Genomic DNA, 18,010 nt, shown 5'->3' with positions numbered 1-18,010 from the left:
TAGTTCCCATGTACTGAGAAGCAGATGTCAGATCCATTGGAGATGGATCTTAAATGGAGCAAGGCTAACAGTGGAGTGAGCCATTTCCTGTGGTGTTTTGGATATGCCTTCTGAGAGCTCATGAGAACCTACTGTTACAGATTCAGGAATTTTGTGGAGTGTGATAGTTTAAAACTCTCCATGATGTGGGTATTTATACCATGTAAATTGGCAAACACTACAAATAAAGGATTTTTTTTTTAAGTTTATTTAGGTTTTTTTTTTTTTTTTTCGTACTCTCTATGTCAAATATGGGGCTCGAACTCACAACCCCAAGATCAAGGTCATATGCTCTTCCGATGAGGTAGCCTGGAGACCCAAAGGAATTTTCTTTTTTTCTTTCTTTCTTTCTTTCTTTCTTTTTTTTTTTTTTAATGAATCAAGAGGTACCCGGGTGGCTCAGTCCGTAGAGCCTCAGATTCTTGATTTTAGCTTGGGTCCTGATCTCAGGGTCATGAGATGGAGCGCCCCATGTTGGGCTCTGCACTTAGTGCAGAATCTGCTTTGGATTCTCTTTCTCTCTTCCTCTGTCCCTCTTCTCTCTCTCTCTCTGTGTCTCTCTCTCTCTCTCTCTCAATGAATGAATGGATAAATGACTTAAATAAAATCTTTTTTTTTTTTTAAGATTTTATTTATTTATTTGACAGACAGAGATCACAAGTAGGCAGAGAGGCAGGAAGAGAGAGAGGAAGGGAAGCAGGCTCCCTGCTGAACAGAGAGCCCGATGCAGGGCTCGATCCCAGGACCCTGGGATCATGACCTGAGCGGAAGGCAGAGGCTTTAACCCACTGAGCCACCCAGGCGCTCCTAAATAAAATCTTTTAAAAACTGATTTGCTGGCATATCTTTGGCTATTAAGCAAAGAAGTGAGCTCTATGTCACTACAACTAAGAAAACAGAAACTTTACGATTTCCTGAAAGATATGTTGGAATACGTGGAATTCGGGGCAAATTAGGTCCTTATGGTCTTACTCAGCTGTGTTCTACCTTATCCCTTGAATGCACTGATCACAGTGCTAAGACAAGTGAGATTTGTGATTTGAATGCCTTTACCGATGTTCTTTTGTCGAACACCCACTCCTAACCTACTCCTGACTTCGCACATGTTACGTCTTCCTCTAAGCCCCTTCTGTTTTAACTTCTAACAGTAGAGTTTCCATAACCCTGTGGTCTGGTGTCAGACTGTTTCCTTTTGAATCCTAATTTTAATATTGACTAGCTGTGTGAACTCTGGAAGGCTACTGAGGCTGATTAAGCCCCTCCCCTTTTTTTTTATCTGTTAAAAGTAAGTGGTAGGAATACCTCCTTCAAACAGTTGTTCTGAGTCTTAAGTGAAGTAATTAGTCCAATGCTTGGTCATGATAAGACTCTTGTAGGTGTCAGTTCTATTTCCCCTAAGGGAGTATCGATTCTCGGTTTTGTTTTTTGCTTTGCTTTTTTTTTTTTTTTTTTTTCAATTTCTTACACCTTTTGGACTCCAGCTTCTACAAAGAATTTCAAGTATATATACACTGTACTAGGTTGACTAGCTGTGGTTTTGAATTGGTCTATAAAACAGAATTTTTGTGTATTCTGCATTCTCACAGAGCGTGTGTTCTCAGAGATGCGGTCTGTGGAGCCACTGTATTGGTAATAACAATAGAGGTTTTCAGTGTTAGCGAGCGAGCTGTTGGCAGCATATAAATTGGCAGTCCTTTGAAGACCCTCAGAACTTGGAGAAGTTTAAAAAGAATGACATTGAGAGTCATCCCCCATCCATCCCCCAAGAAAAGGATGGTGAAAATATAACAAAAGTGTTTATTTTTAGTAGAAACTGTTCTTTCATTGAGCAAACACTGTGATGTGTTCATGAAGACATAAGAAAAGCAGACACACCCTGAGTGATTTTTTTTTTTTAAGATTTTATTTATTTATTTGACAGACAGGGATCACAAGTAGGCAGAGAGGCAGGCAGAGAGAGGAGGAAGCAGGCTCCCTGCGGAGCAGAGAGTCCGACGTGGGGCTCGATCCTAGAACCCTGGGATCTTGACCTGAGCCAAAGGCAGAGGCTTTAACCCACTGAGCCACCCAGGCGCCCCCTTTTAAAATTTTTTATTATTATGTTCAGTTAGCCAACATATAGTACACCGCTGGTTTTTAGTGTAGTGTTCAGTGGTCCATTAGTTGCATATAACACCAGTGCTCATCACAACACGTGCCCTCCTTAATGCCCATCACCTGGTTACCCCATTTTCCCCCACCCCCCACCCTCCTCCTTTCTATAACCCGTAGTTTGTTTCCTGGAGTCCACAGTCTCTCATGGTTTGCCTCCCTTTCTGATATCTTTGTCTTCAGTTTTCCCTCCCTTCCCCTATGGTCCTCTGTGCTAGTCCTTAAGCAGAACAGCTCATAACCCGGGTATGGTAAAGGTCATTTCTAGAGCCCACAGAGCAAACTCTTTCAAACTGCATTCCCAAATGAAAGCTTTTATGGATAAGGAAGTGAGAGACGCAGGTGGCAAGCATCATTCCTATTTTCCATTTTGTGTCATTTCTCTATATATTTAGTCACTTGCGCATAGGCCATCATTGAAAATACAATACATTATTCAGAAACGAAGGTGCGTACATTTACTGTAAGTATTTATATATACTGAGCATATATGTGGTTTGCATCATCTTCAGATATCGTGGAGGCTCTGTGTGGACTCTTTTGTGAATACCGGTCTATGGACCACATATGTGGTAACACATTTCCAGAAACTAGCCTTGAGTTCCAGCTCTGGCCGAGATCTTCTCAACACTGATTGACTATGTCTGAGGAAATTCGAACTAATTCTTTTTGCCTTTGGGTGATGCTATAGCATAGATTCCTGTCAAGTAAATAGAGCCCAGTTTAGAGACCATTTCAGTGAGACAGTTAAGGAAGTGATTAATTCATTCTCCTCTTGGGTCATTGTTGACGGGCAGCAGTATATTCCATAGTCTTTGCTCTCTGGATACCTTGGGTGTATGAAACAACCACATCAGAAACATGTTTGGAAGCCTAGACCACTGGAGATGTGTGTTAAAAAAAAAAAAAAAAATCTAAAGATCACATTCAGAATTTAGGATTCTGATTTAAGGGTCCTCTGACCTTATTACTCATTTGCAGGAAACACCCCAGGCCCTGATTTCTTTTTCTTTTGACATGCTGGCCACTTGCTATAGTAGATGATCTGAATAAATTGGCTATTTCCCCTCCTTCCCTTTCCATGTTGGCAGATGAAAAGAAAAAACGATGATACAAAAATATTTAATCTGTTCAAGTCGGTTTCAACAGGGGCAGAGGTAGAAGAAAGAGACCTAATTGCTTCACTTTTAACACACATGTTTTCCATAGACGGCTGGTTTTCTTCAATTTTCATAATTACAATTTCAGGCAGCATCCCTCCACTCCAGGATGGCTATCCCATTTGTGGGTTACCCATTTCCTGCACATTTCCTTCCTCCAGCCCACCTCTTGGCCACATTAACATTACTTCATGTCACAAACGATACCACAGGTGGCCAGAACAGGTTCTGAGAAAGGGGAAATGACGTGGAAACCTGTCAAGATTGCTTTCTGTTACATTAAAGTGTTTGGTGAGGAGAGGCCCACCCTCTTGGCCAGAAGGAGACTTCTGGAAAATGTAGACATTTCGGAAATCATTTCTTTCATGATTATCTCCATTAACTAAGCATTAGCTGGCTAGGCATGTCTGACAAGATTGGAGCAGCGGGCATCACAGCAGTTGTGAACTTGGAAATGAGGTTGAGGATATGCCCTTACTTCTGGCATGTGATCTGTCGGCCCAATATTGACCACCGTCCTAGGTTAGACTTGGTTTAATGCATTGTCTTAGAGGGGCTCACAGTCAATAAGACAAAATTCACATACAAGATCCAACAGTCAAGAGCAGTTCTGCAGAATTTATTAAGGGGTTGGATTTATTAGGGGGGGGTTGGATTGTATAGGACAGAATGTGTGTGTCTGTCTGTCTGTCTGTATCGTTGAGTTCAGGGATGGGATAGAGACCGATGAGTCAGCTGAAGTCCATGAGAAGTCTTTGTGGAAAGAGGTGTAGGAGTTGGGCTATGCCTAGAAAACTGGGGGGAGGTGGAGAGAGTGGAATTTGGGTCAGTGTCGTAGTAGAGTGAATGTGTGGGTGTGTGCAGAGCCTCAAATGCCAGAAAGAAGCCAAGAAGGTGAGGAAAAGATACAGATATTCAAAAAATACATAAGCCCTCATCCTCCATGAAATTGATATTACCTGCAGTGAAAAGTGGGTACACCCTTTGTGATAATGAATCCTTGAAATTGTCAAGTGTGTTGATAACATTGGACGAAAAGCAGTCTCATTTGGAGAATAAATTTACAAATTCTTATCAGAGGCTGTTAGAGGCATCTGTCTCTCATTAGCACCAGATTTTGATGGATGAAGTTCGGAAAGAGATGAGCTTCCATTGATATAGGGTGTTGTTGGAATAAAAGCCCAGTCATGCTACAAAGCCCCGGATGGTCTGACCTCTCTTCTGCTTCTGATTGGCTGTCTTCCAGACCATTCTGTCCCTCATTCCCTGAGCTTCAGCCATACACCACCTTCTTTCTCTTTCTTCAGTGTGTTAAGCTGTTCCCCACCTTACATTACCCTGGCATTGACTGTGTCCTCTACCTAGAATAGACTAATCTCTAGGCTGTTGGGCACAGCAGCTCTTTCTTACCATTCATGTGCCAGCTCTGATTTCACTTCCTGAGACCAAAGAGTCGTGTGCCCTGGTCCCCTGGCATTAGCCACCACATCCCCTCTTTCATTTCTTTAAAACCCAAGATGGGCTCTCTCCTTTGGAATGCTCGTTAGGACAGGAACCTTATCTGCCTGCTTGCTGCCATACCCCAGCGGGTAGTAGGTGCTCAGGAAACTGAGTCAGGGGCAGTGGGGTCTCCATTACACTCAGAGCCTATAAAGCTGGCATTCTTTCCCACTCCCAAAGAGCTGAACTGTTACAAAGGCAGCAAGAAAATGGAGAATGATAAGGTCCGGGATGGCCCATGTCACGACGGCCTTATGTTACAGCACGTCTCTTCTCCTTTGTTCCTCTGTGAAGTCTTAAGAACCTGGGAAACAACACCCCTTAGGGATATTTCAAAGAGGTGGACTTGGAGGGGTCATTGTGTGGATTGGATGAATGTTAGTCTAACAGGAAAAGCTGCTGGTTTCATGCATTTCTCACTATGTTTATATGTTGTAGCCATTGTGGAACGAAATGACTCTGAACCTAATGAGCTAAGATCCGATGTTTCTCCAGCCTGCCCTCTGACCCTGGCACACATTCCTGTCTCCTTGCTCGTTCCCTACTCCTAGTACCGCTGACCCAAGTGTGCCTGCCCCCTACCTGTCCTGGTGTGACAGCTCTGGTTAATTACACAAAAGGGATATGACGAATCTGTTACTTTGTTTCTCATTCATGGGTTTCTGACACTAGCCCCTCTCTGCCTGACACCATCCAAATGCTGCCTGAGTTCTCAGCTTTGGCTTGTTTGGCTTCCAGGCGCCTGGTCAAGAAATGATCAAGTGCGTGTTCTTCCCTTGCCTAGTTTGGGTTAATGAATGAAATGTTACAGTGCGGGTGCCTGGGTGGCTCAGTGGGTTAAAGTCTCTGCCTTCCACTCAGGTCATGATCCCAGGGTCTTGGGATTGAGCCCCGCATCGGGCTCTCTGCTCCGTGGGGAGCCTGTTTCCCCATCTCTCTCTCTGCCTGCCTCTCTGCCTACTTGTGATCCCTGTCTGCCAAATAAATAAAAATCTTAGAAAAAAAAATATTACGATGCCTTTTTACGTGCCTTTAATACGTGCTATGATAAAATGACACACCCCCAATTGTGCCACTGGGATGCAATTTATTTGACTCTATTTTTTCTAAAGGATCTGTGGCCTTAGGACAGGTCAGAGCTGGCAGAAGATTTCTGTCCCACTTGCCTTCCCCACATCTACCCTTCCCACCTTCTCCTGTTACCATGCTAGAGACCCGTGCTCCTGCTCCGTGCGCCACCACGTTTCCCTTAACGCGCTCCATTACCTCCACAAGGAGGTGATTTTCCCATCTTCCGATGATTAGCCCTCCACGCTAATTCTCCGCCCTTCTTCCTTAGCACTGCAGTGACAACACACATCCCTGCCAATCAGACATGAACATCGAAGGAGCCTGGAAGAGAGGCTACACGGGAAAGAACATCGTGGTGACCATCCTGGATGACGGCATTGAGAGAACCCATCCGGATCTGATGCAGAACTATGTGAGTGTGTGCTGTGGTCAGAACCCCTTCCCTCCTGGGAAGTGAGGGGACATCAATGATGATTGTCAGGAAGTAGGGAGACTACTGAAAAACTCAGCTAACAGAGGAGGCTCTGCATATCGCTTGTCTTATGAAAAGTCGTGCCCTCTGAGTCCAGAGAGCAGGAACTACTGCTTTCAACTTCCAAATGCCTTTGATGTTCTGATGACACAAAGCAGGGGATAAGGCGGCAGAAACCCCACCCCACCACCCTCTGCTCCCGATAATGTCCGCTCTTCTCAAAGAAGCCATGCAACGGGCTCTGTTTCTCTTAACGGAGGAAAACGTACTTAGAACTTTTCTCAAGTTTTTCTACTGGTCTTTCTCTTTTTTTTTTTTTTTTTTTTAATTCTTCTCTTTCAAAGGACAATAGTGATCAGCCTCCTACTAGTCCTAGAAGCAGTCACTTCCCTTTCTTAAGAAGGAAGTGTGATTCCAGGACTCCCAAGAGAACGTAGGATGAGCCCAAGGTCACAGAGCAAGAAAAGTGCTGACACTCAGTACTTTGATTGAAAATCCTGGTTTTGAGACCCAGGGCCCATGGATCATTGGGGTCAATTTCTGCACCTTGGGCCTCTGGGTCCCCTCTACCACCATTGATAGCTACTGCCCAGAAGAAATGTGTCCATGATCTCTCTAAACTCTACCCTCCAAGCTCATTTCTTCCATTGGCTTCTGCTTTCTAAGTTCGGTTGAGAGTGCCAATTATCTCTCAATGTGCCATTCTCTGTTGGCTCCAAATTTGTTTCCTGACACCTTAGTGTTCTGTCTAAAATATAGAGCATGGAGACACCTGGGGGCTCAGTCGGTTAAGTGGCTGCCTTCAGCTCAGGTTGTGATCCCAGGGTCCTGGGATCAAGTCCTGCATCGGGCTCTCTGCTCGGCAGGGAGCCTGCTTCCCCCACTCTCTCTCTGCCTGCCTCTCTGCCTACTTGTGATCTCTGTCTGTTAAATAAATAAATAAAATCTTTAAAAAAATAAAATAAAATACAGAGCGTGCAACAATCCCCTGGTATCTGCAAATATAACTCTGATTCCCATGACGGCTCGGCAAAAAATCCTGTGGATCCCACTCACACCCATGTCTTCTGACTTCCCCTCAGAATTCTTGTGACAACTGTTTCCATCCAGAAACACTGATAGCACTGCATGCCACTTTAACGACCCCCTCACCCCGCCTTCCTTCCTGATTCCAAAATCTGGGCTGTGTCAAGTGTCCCAAATTATATTTCATGTTGATACTGAAAAAATTTCTCTTAAAATTGGTGATTTTCTAGCCACTGAAGTTTCCTCTCCTATCCCTAGAAATACAAGCAGCTCTAAATCATGGTGAATCTACTTTGCTACCCTTGGCAGGAGTCTTACTGACCCCAAAGGAGGAAAGTCACAGGCCAGGGTGGGAAGCTTTGCCCCGTGTTTACGGAGGGGACCCACAGAGAATCCTGAGCTATATGACTGGGAGGACCCCATCTCTGCAGATTTTTGTCTTCTATATTCCAGTTCATGGTCATTAAAGGAGGGACTTCAGCCAGTCCAACCCACAGCCCTGTGCCTGAGCTGGCAGAGAATGGTGAGGTGGGCTCTGCCCCATGGTTCCCCCTGCCCAACGGCACAGACGACTTCCCATCCCGGCATGCTTGCTGCCTCAGTGGACATAGAGCGGCCCTGGGGGATGTTGTCCTGGGCTCATTCAGAATGGACCTAATTTTTCCCTTAAGGCCAAGTTTCAGAGACAGGGATATGATGCCTTCTTGAAATCCAATCTCTCTCTCTCCTCATCTCCATCTCCCTCAGCATGAGAAGGTTTAGTTTCTAGGCACCGTGGGTATCCCCTCCATGTCTTCTCTGGCCCCACTCCCTCTGCCTCTCTCTCTTTCTCTCTCTCTCTCTCACCTACTGCTCCAGCTTCTGAAACCATTGAGAGAGAGCTCGCCATATTGTTTCCAATGTTCCTTTCTCGTTCCTTCAGTCTCACTTCTTTCAAGATACTGACTCTCAAATTAATTTTCCTGAAGAGACTCCACTTTATCTTTGCAAATAAAATACCTCCAAGCCACTTCTTTGGTGCTGGGAAACTCCCACTGGCTCACGGTGACCCGTATTTCTGACCCACAGAGACCTTCCTCCACACGAACCCCCAGCGTCGCCTCACACTTGAATCTTTCCTCACAGTCTTCCACCCTGTCAGCCGTTTCATGTCAGACATTCAGCCAAGAAACTTCACAAATTAATTTTTTACAATGACATACTGAAACAGTTTCCGCTAAATTAGATGATTTTTCCCTAAGGTTAAAAAGAGAGAGAGAGAGAAGGAACTGCAAATTCTCATTTGAACAAAATGTTTGAGTGGCTGCTCTCACCCTGCCTCCAAGCACACATAAGCATTCACAGCGTAGAATTTGAGAGCTAAAAGAAATTTCTGTTCGTCTCCTCTCTTCATAACGGTAGAAGCTGGGGCCTGACGGCTACAGCGAGTGAGCCCAGATCGAATAAAGAACAGAATTGTGGGGACCACTCTCCCAGCAGAGAAGTCTTTCTGGTCATACACAGTGTGGGTTTTTTGGGGGTGTTCCTCCCCCTCCGATGAGCTAGGAATGTATTTGATGTAACACAGATAGCTTTAACCTAATTGTGATTGCATTCCTTGCCCTTTCATTTTTACCCCCCCTTGAAACAGAATTCTGTAGAACATATCTGTGTGGTAAGCAGTACCGATGATTCTCAGTTGTCCTATGTTGGATCTAGTGAAGTATAGAGAAAAGCACATTGGATGGGGTCAGGGGGCATGTGGCCTGGGTTCGAGTCGTGGTTCCACAGGCTACTTTGCTGGTTTGGCCAAGTTACTTAAGTTCCTGTCTTAAGCCTCTGTTTCCTTGCAAGTAAAATTAGTCTGTTACACTAGATACCATTCACGTTCTAGTGACCAGTACGGGGCCGGGGGGGCGGGGGCGGCCTGTGGGGCCACTTCTGTACGAGAACCACCTTCGTATGTCTCGTGTATTTTGCATAATTTCTCGATATCAGACTCTATGGTACTACACATTATTTCCAGAAACCAGAGCCTTTGATAAAGCTAGAAAACAAAGATAGCATTGACTTTCACTAAAACTGAAATCAGGAGTTACCCTAAAGCGTCAGAAAATACAAAACGTTCTAAATTAGTCCTACCTACTGTGATTTAAATTGGAGTGAAAGTATAAGCCAGTAATTTGTTTTTGGAAATTTAGAAAATTGAAAGAAAGAAAGGTGGGATCCAGAGATGTTCCACAATCACTTTTAAAAGCAGACAGACCTAGCTTTGGCTTCACAGATTCTTTTGCCTCATTCCGAAGCCTTGACCTACAATAAAACTGTGTTCTTTATTTTGGTTGGGGCAGAGGGTCACTGGTTATTAGTAAAATGTCTGAATTACAGACTCTTCTGTAATAGTTACAACATCTGGAACCAGACAACCCTTGCCTGATGGAGATACGATGATAATATAATAAATTTCTAATACTGATTTTTAATCAGCTTGCCAGTTATTTGTGAATTATCTTCCAAAATCTTTGAATTATCAGGAATTTTATACACTCCAGAAATGAAGCAAGGAATAGAGAGAGAATCCCTGGAAAATAAATCACTTGGCTTCTAGAGAGTCCAAGAATACTTGGGGGTCACTTGGGAACTCTTCATAGGAATTGGGTGAGAGGTCAGTTCCAGAGATGAGGGAAAATGTGTTGGCAACAATCCTCTGGGTTCTTCCTTGGTCTGTGGAGAGTATGTCTTCACCTTAAGGAAAAAAATACAACAGTGATTATTACTGAACAAGGCATCCTGACACCACCGAACCATGAATGTATTATTTAATCTAATTACTCTCTTGCAGAAATGTGTTTAAGAATGCATGAGCCTTCGGGTTAATGGCTAATTACTAAACGTCTGTCTCCTCCTCTTGCTCTCTCCTCTGTGGCTGTAGGATGCCCTGGCAAGTTGTGATGTGAATGGGAATGACCTGGACCCAATGCCTCGATATGATGCAAGCAACGAGAACAAGTAAGGCCCGGCTGAAGGGTGGGTGGCCTGTGGCTGCCAAGGATTTTTGTTTTCTAGTCTTGCTGAGGGAAGTATTTCCTTAGAAAGCCTTGGCAAGAAATGATCCGTAAATTTGCTCCAAGGTGAACAGGTGTCTTTCCACTGAAGCTTCTGGGTAATCAAAAGGGGGTGGTCTGCATGGTAAGAATGGTCACAGAGAGAACCCTGGGGAATGACTCAGCATTTCCATATCTTGAGGGCACAGCTGGGGAATACTGCCTCTCATGAGGTAATTGGCTTGTGAACCATTTTGGGGGATGGGATGCTAAAGGGAAAGGCAAAACAAAGTATACCCCTAAAAAGTTACCTTATTGGGTTAAATTCAACAAATTTGGTTGACTCCTTTGCTTGAGGTCTCTGCCAGGGGCTTTCTTACTAGCTGCTCTGTTCTTCTGTTCTGTAGTGATTGTGTTTTCCACGAATAGATGTGAAATACCTATAAGGTTCACCATGTACGGAACCCATTACCTTTCTTATCTTCACATTCAAGAGTCATAGAAACCCATTTAAGCACTTTTCCACTCTCCAGTCAGTACAGTAGTTCTTGTGAGAGCAGATGAAAACGCACATCCATTTGATACCATGGAATATCTTAACATTCTTCAGAAAGTAAATGGGAATGGTTTTTCTTGCTTAAGATGACCCAGATTCTTTAAAGGATTAGTAGATATTTCTAATCTCTAGATCACATTAGCTTTTTTTCCTTTTGCTGCAAACCTCCTCCAGGATAATGCTATGATTGAAATGCTATCATTTTGATTTTTACTTCCATGTTTTAATCTGGAATCTCAGAAGTAGCAAAAAGGGGTGTTTTGCCCATTTTTTACATATGATTTCCAGCCTGTGTTCTTCTTCAGGAAAAAATTTCTCAGCAAGTATGATCTGATCAACTAACTCAATAAGTTTAGCTAAAATCATCCGACCACTGCACGTGGGTTTCTTCTTTGTCTTTTTTTCCTCTTTTCACCATCTCAAAGAAGCCTCAAGAAAGTTACTGTGGAAAGTGTGCCGTTTGCTAATAATTCAGTAAACGTTACAGATCAGATTTAGCAGTAAAAGCATTAATGCATAAATTGATTTTGATGGAATTTTTCAGAGCCTTCTAAACAAAAAAACAAAGGAACCTGAATTAAACTGGGTAGTTTTCTTTCAGTCCTGGCCATTGCTGTCCAGATTACACTGTTTAAAGTTAATAGTGACTATCACACCAAGGGTCATAATATGAGGCAGTGTGAGCTAATGTATTTAATTTATGAACTAGCCTGAAACACTGATAAAGAAGCTTGAGTCGTCTTCTTTTTTTTTTTTTTTTTTTTTTTTTTTGAGATTTTTATTTGACAGGATCACAAGTAGTCAGAGAGTCAGGCAGAGAGAGAGGAGGAAGCAGGCTCCACTGAGCAGAGAGCCCAACGTGGGGCTCAATCCCAGGACCCTGAGACCATGACCTGAGTCGAAGGCAGAGGCTTTAACCCACTTGAGCCACCTAGGCGCCCCAAAGCTTGAAGCTTCAATACCAAAAAGTCACCACTAATAAGTTTCGCTATATAGTTCATTCTGCTATAGTGCGACATAGGCCTCCCTAAAAACACCAGGGCTCTGCAAAATCTAAAACCGCCAAGTAATAAGACTGTGAAATTTGAGCTCAGCCCTCAAAGACTTCACCGGTGAGGCACACACACAAAATGGTAGGGACCTATTTAAAAAAAAAATAACCTGGTTGTACCCATGTTAAATGGTTACAAGATATGTAAAATTACAATAAATGCACCACTTTATCTAGAAAAACACCTGAAGTTTGCTTGTGGAATTATGCGCACATTCGTCCGATCCTACTCCCATGTGTGCAAGAGAAAAAAAAGGAGGGGGGAGAAAGAGATGAAAATTTTGAAAAAGAACAGAGAATAGGGAGGAAAATTAATCAGTTGAGAGGAGAGGGGAAAATGAAGCAGAGTGGAGGACACCCCCTCCCGCCGCCCCCCAGTAGCCTTGGGAATCATGGCAACATGCCAGTTACCGTAAGGTGGAAGGTGAGGTACTCGACATCAGGGAGTAGCAGCCTCAAATGTGGACAAGTGTGGAGCACGGTGCTGCTCGGGTGTGTAGTTGTGCGGGGTTTGTATTCCCATGGCGATGCGTTTTCTACATTTACTGAGAGTTTCTAGGACAACACTGTGCATCGACACGTGTAAATTTCACATTACGCTCACATTGCTCTCCAGTACATCAGCGGTATCGGGAGAAATCTGTGTTTCCGAGGCAAGCATTAAGGAGAACTGTACGATACTCTGTCCATGAGTTTGCTTTATTCCACCAACATTTGTAGAGAGCAAAGAGGGACAGGAAAGCAGGAAAGACTCGATCATGTTCACACCCAGAGTATTTTGGGGCAGGATATTGAGGGGCAAGAGGGGCTATAGGTAGAAACCAGAAGCATCATATCCTATAGGCCATCTTGTCTGAATTCACATGTGGCGAGTTTTTGCATTGAAACTCTCCGTGGTGATGGTGACTCTTTCCCAGGGCATGTCAGACGTGTGACTAACATTGCGAACCACAGAGGCTCTGCGTAACAGAGACAGCTCTTGGAGTGTTGGCTTGGATGGCTTTTTACAGGCTCCCTTTACGAAAGCGTATCCTTTGCGAGCATTCCTTTCAAACTTGGCCCTCTCCAAGACCTGTTCTCAAGGAGCATGGCCATAGTTATTCTCGCTCTGGCTTACTCTGGTGTGCCCTGTTTTAACCCCGTCCAAGTATGGTCCAAGGTTCATTGAGTGCCGCGTGGGTTTGGTTCTCGGAGCACACGGGCATTGTTCCTGATATGTGCTTGCCTTTGTAGTCTTGACAGTGAAATACGGCATTTCCAGAGGTACAACACCAGCATTCCCTACCTCTGTTTTAGGAGTGTGACCTGGGACTACAGACGTCCGTTAACCTCCTCTCAGGAGTGCCCCTGATTTTTTCTTGGCCAAACGTAAGCCATGTATTCTGGCATTTGGGGTTAAGATATCCTCTCTGCTCATTAAACCGTAATTATAGATGTGATTGATGGATCTGTCTTTAAGCTAGATAATTCTGTTGGAATAGACGTCACTTGGCATCAGGAAATTAGCCGTGACTTTGTAGTTGAGAAGAGCTGACGGTTAGTTTAGGGTCTCCTTAATCAGCTTTATAATCTTGGGCCTGAGTCCTCTGACCCTTCCTCCTTTTTGTTGTTGTTGTTTTTATCTCTTAAGTTATTATAATAATACTTCCTCAGTTTAGCAGTAAAATACCTAAAACACCAAACGTACAACTTACTACGTATTAGGCGCTAGATAATTTATGATTATAATTATAGCTGTTATTATAAATTATGTGTTCTATTCCTCTATCTAGTTCTTGATTAATAATCGATTGAAAATCACAGTCATCTCAAAATATATGTACCTATGAATATTTCAAATAGAAAAAAGACTTAGAGGTCTTTATCTCCGAGGTTAGTGGTTTTGGTAGGTTTTTCTGCTGCTTTAGGTGGTGAGAGCTGTGACTCATTCAGTCTACAGTAAATCTGCTTTTCTGCAGTTCCATTTCCCCACCTCCTGGAGCAGAGCATGAGTCTTTGAATCTGGTGCCAGATAGCGAAGGGGAGAAATTTCTAATCATCGCCAGAATGAAGCGGTTCAGGCATCTGCTGTGCGAACACCTCCTCTTTGTGTGATCTGACCAGTAGGCTCCAGAGTGTATCTGGAATAATTTCCTGCTTAGCTACATCTGTTCATTCATTCCACGGCACTCCGCGAGATCCTACTTTGTGAATGGCTCTGTGCTACGTGCTTGGGGGTTACTGGAGGAAATAACTTGGGCTCCGAACTAATGGATTTTATTGGTAGATGACTTGAGAAGCCTTAATGCTTGATGGGTTTTAATACAACGAGAGAAAGCACCCTCAAAACTCCATGCCAGTCATCTCTTTTAGACTGACATGGTTACATTTCTAGTGCTAAAGCTATTGGGTGATGGAAATCATTGCAGAACTACAAAAGTTATAAAAATTCCTTTTTTGTCAGTCTTTCACATCCCCCATAACAGGTGCATAAAGAAATAGCCTCAGTAGAGGAGACCATAAAAGCTGTCCTTCCGTTCAGCTTTGCCTGTGTTCGTATTAGCTTGTCGAGTAAAGGTGACTGCATTGTTCTAGGCTTAAAATAGAAAATGCCTCCCTACAAATGAAAGAGTCTCCTGGCATTTCATACCACTACTCCTATTTCTGATAAATGAATTATTGATGTCTGTGTTAGATCTTCCCTTCCCTAGGTTGCTTCTTGTTAAATGTTCCCTCCATTTAAAAGTCATAGCAGCATATTTAGTGGGAGGTGAGAGCACGCATTGTATCTTGAATGGGTGATATGTGGGCCCAGAATCTCATTCCTTTTGAAAATGAACCAATCCATAGGTAGAAGACTCATTTTTTTTAAAGGAATTAATCTTTTTTTCATTTTTCTTTCTGATCTCTCTTTTCAGGAAGATTTAAGCAGAGCAGATGGAAGCACATTTTTTTTGGTTCTTTAGTCTCCATGTACATGTCATTTCTGGTTTTAAGAATGTCACCATGTGGACGCCTGGGTGGCTCAGTGGGTTGAGCGGCTGCCTTCAGCTCAGGTCATGATCTCAGGGTCCTGGGATCGAGTCCCACATCGGGCTCTCTGCTCAGCGGAGAGCCTTCTTCCCTTCCTCTCTCTCTGCCTGCCTCTCTTGTGATTTCTCTCTGTCAAATAAATAAATCTTTAAAAAAAAAAAAAAAAAGAATGTCACCATGTTGTAGAAACCAAAGTGCGCGTAGCCTTCTCTTGCTCATACCTGCAGATGAGGACTGTTTTCAGGAGACAGTGTTCCCAAGCAAAGCCAATGAATGTAAAGTGTTTTCTAAATATAAAGGAAATATTTTAACTCCATTCTAGAGGGGAAAGAAACTAGATCTATTACCTTATCTTTTGATCTATAACCTTAACAGTTAGAAGCATTATTTATTTATGTTAATTTTTTTTAATTCAAGTACAATTAACATGCAGTGTTACATTCATTTCTGGTGTACACTTTAACAATTCAACAATTCTGTACATTTCTCAGTGCTCATCAGTAGAAGCGTACTCTTAATTAACCCTTTATCTATTTTGCCCATCGCCTTTACCTTCCTCCCCTTTGGCAACCACCAGTTTGTTTTCCGTATTTAAGAGTCTGACTTCTTGTTTGTCTCTTTTTTTTTTCCTTTGTTCTTTTGTTTGTTAAATTCCACATGAGGGAAATCATATGGTATTTTTCTTCCTCTGACTTAATTCACTTATTAGCATAATACTCTCCAGGTCCTTCTAAGTTGTTGCAAATTGTAAGATTTCATTCTTTTTTATGACTGAATAATACTCCTCTGTGTGTGTGTGTGTGTGTGTGTGTGTGTGTGTGTGTGTGTGTGTGAGACATCTTCTTCATCCATCTGTCAATGGACACCTGTGCTGCTTCCATAGCTTGGCTATTGTGGATAATGCTTCAGTGAGCCTAGAGGTACATGTATCTTTTCGAATTAGTGCTTTCATTTCCTTTGGGTAAATACCCAGATGTGCAATTACTGGATCATATGGTAATTCTATTTTTAATTGTTTGAGGAATCTCCATACTGTCTTCCACAGTGGCTGCCCCAGTTTGCATTCCCACCAGTAGTTCACAAGGGTTCCTGTTTCTCCACATCCTCGCCAACACTCAACTTTCTTGTCTTTTTGATTTTAGCCATCCTGACAGGTATAAAGTGATATTTCACTATGGTTTTAATTTGTATTTCCCCAATGATTTGTGATGGTGAGTCTGTTTTGTCTGTTTTGTCTTTTGGCTATATGTATGTCTTCTCAAAGCAGTCTTCAGATTTAATGCCATCCCTATCAAAATACTAACATTTTTCACAGAACTAAAACAAATAATCCTAAAATTTGCATGGAACTATGAACAACGACAACAACAAAAAAACCCAAATAGCCAAAGCAATCCTTGAAAAAGAACAAAGCTGGAGGGATCACAATCTGAAATTTCAAGACATACTACAAAGCTATAGTCATCAAAACACTATTGCCCTGTCACAAAAATAGACACCGAGAACAATGGAATCAAACGGAGAGCCCAGAAATAAATACATGCTCTTATGGTCAAATAACCTATGACCTAGGAGCCAAGAATATACAGTGGGAAAAAGACAGTCTCTTCAACACATGGTAGTGGGGAAACTGGACAGCCACATGCAAAAGAGTGAAACACAAAAATAAACTTGAAATGGACCCACATGTGGGACCTGAGACCATAAAATCCCTAGATAAAAACATAAACAGTAATTTCTCTGACATCGGCCTTAGTGACTTGTTTCTAGGTGTGTCTCCTGAGGCAAAGGAAACAAAAGCAAAATTAAACTATTGGGACTATCCCAAAATAAAAAATTTTGCAAAGCAAAGGAAACTGTCCACAAAACAAAAAGGCAGGCTATTTAATGGGAGAAGATATTTGCAAATGCTGTATCCATTCAGGGGTACATATAAAAAAAATATAAAGAACTTACACAACTCAACCAAGCAATCAAAAAACAATGAATGGAATTAAAAAAAAATAGAGTACCTGAAGAAACATTTTCTCATAGGAGCCTTATTCCTTTACACCCAGGATTTAGCCAAACACTTCAGGTAAAATTATGTTATAGCTAAATAGTTGAGAAAAAAAAATCTGCCAAAGACAAGCAGAGTCAGTATAAGTGGCCGATTTATTTTTCCAAATATTTCCAACATTTTTCCTCTAGTCTTTTTGCAAAAGAGCACGATAACAGACTACACAGTAGTTACTTAATCTGTGATTATCAAATGAATTCACATGACATTGACTACAGTTGTACATGCTAGAGGCTTAATGTACCTAGAGCAGATAGTTGTGAAAAATACCTGACCCTTTTCTTTCATAACCATACACTATGTCCAGGAAAGAACACACCGTAAATATTTTAGAAAATCTGTTTCAGTCATGTGGCGTCCATGATGCAATACTTTGAGATCAGTAGAACTTTTGACCCATCTTCTCGATTCTGGAAAGTGGCTGGGTCTGGGGCCTCACACAAACCTGGAATAGAGCAGGTAAAGGCTTCTCTCAGCCAAGAAAGCAGCCCACCCTCACCAGCTGTTGGTCACCAGCCCTGCCTTCCTCAGCACATTAGTCCTCCTCTTCAGTATCTCGCCCAAGACTCACACGCCTCCATCCATCCCTCCACTCGAGCTGTCTGTTGGTTTGTCCCTTCTTTCCCCTGCCTCCTTGTAAAATCTTCTCAATGGTTTCCCTGTCTCCAGGCTCACCCCAACCTGCTATGTAAATAATTTATAAATATAAAATATACATTATAAAAATAAATTATTTTTATAAATAATTTATAAAAATAGTTTCCATATTCTAAAAATATATAATATAAATTAAAAAATTAAATATACATAAATAAAATAAATAAGATAAATAAAAATATAGAGAGATTTTTAAAAAATTCTTTAATGTCTTGACATTTTTTTGAAAGTAC

General features: G+C 42.4%; 1 protein-coding gene across 5 annotated transcripts in view; it reads left to right on the top strand.

Annotated features, from left to right (window-relative positions):
• The window catches only part of PCSK5 (proprotein convertase subtilisin/kexin type 5), a 455,881-nt gene that overhangs the window by 117,300 nt on the left and 320,571 nt on the right, over positions 1 to 18,010 (top strand). For all 5 annotated transcript variants that reach the window (XR_006820794.1, XM_046022868.1, XM_046022867.1 and 2 more), the window contains exons 4-5: positions 6,190 to 6,333; positions 10,331 to 10,407. Coding sequence is in view for 4 of the 5 variants with exons in the window: in XM_046022868.1 (XP_045878824.1) it covers positions 6,190 to 6,333; positions 10,331 to 10,407 (221 nt within the window). In the remaining variant the exon portion in view is untranslated. The remainder of the gene's footprint in view (positions 1 to 6,189; positions 6,334 to 10,330; positions 10,408 to 18,010) is intronic.

Source organism: Meles meles, chromosome 11 (genome assembly GCF_922984935.1).
Source record: "Meles meles chromosome 11, mMelMel3.1 paternal haplotype, whole genome shotgun sequence".
Classification (NCBI taxonomy): domain Eukaryota; kingdom Metazoa; phylum Chordata; class Mammalia; order Carnivora; family Mustelidae; genus Meles; species Meles meles.
The sequence above is the reverse complement of the archived record's forward strand: the minus strand, read 5'-3'. Positions and strand labels throughout refer to the sequence as shown.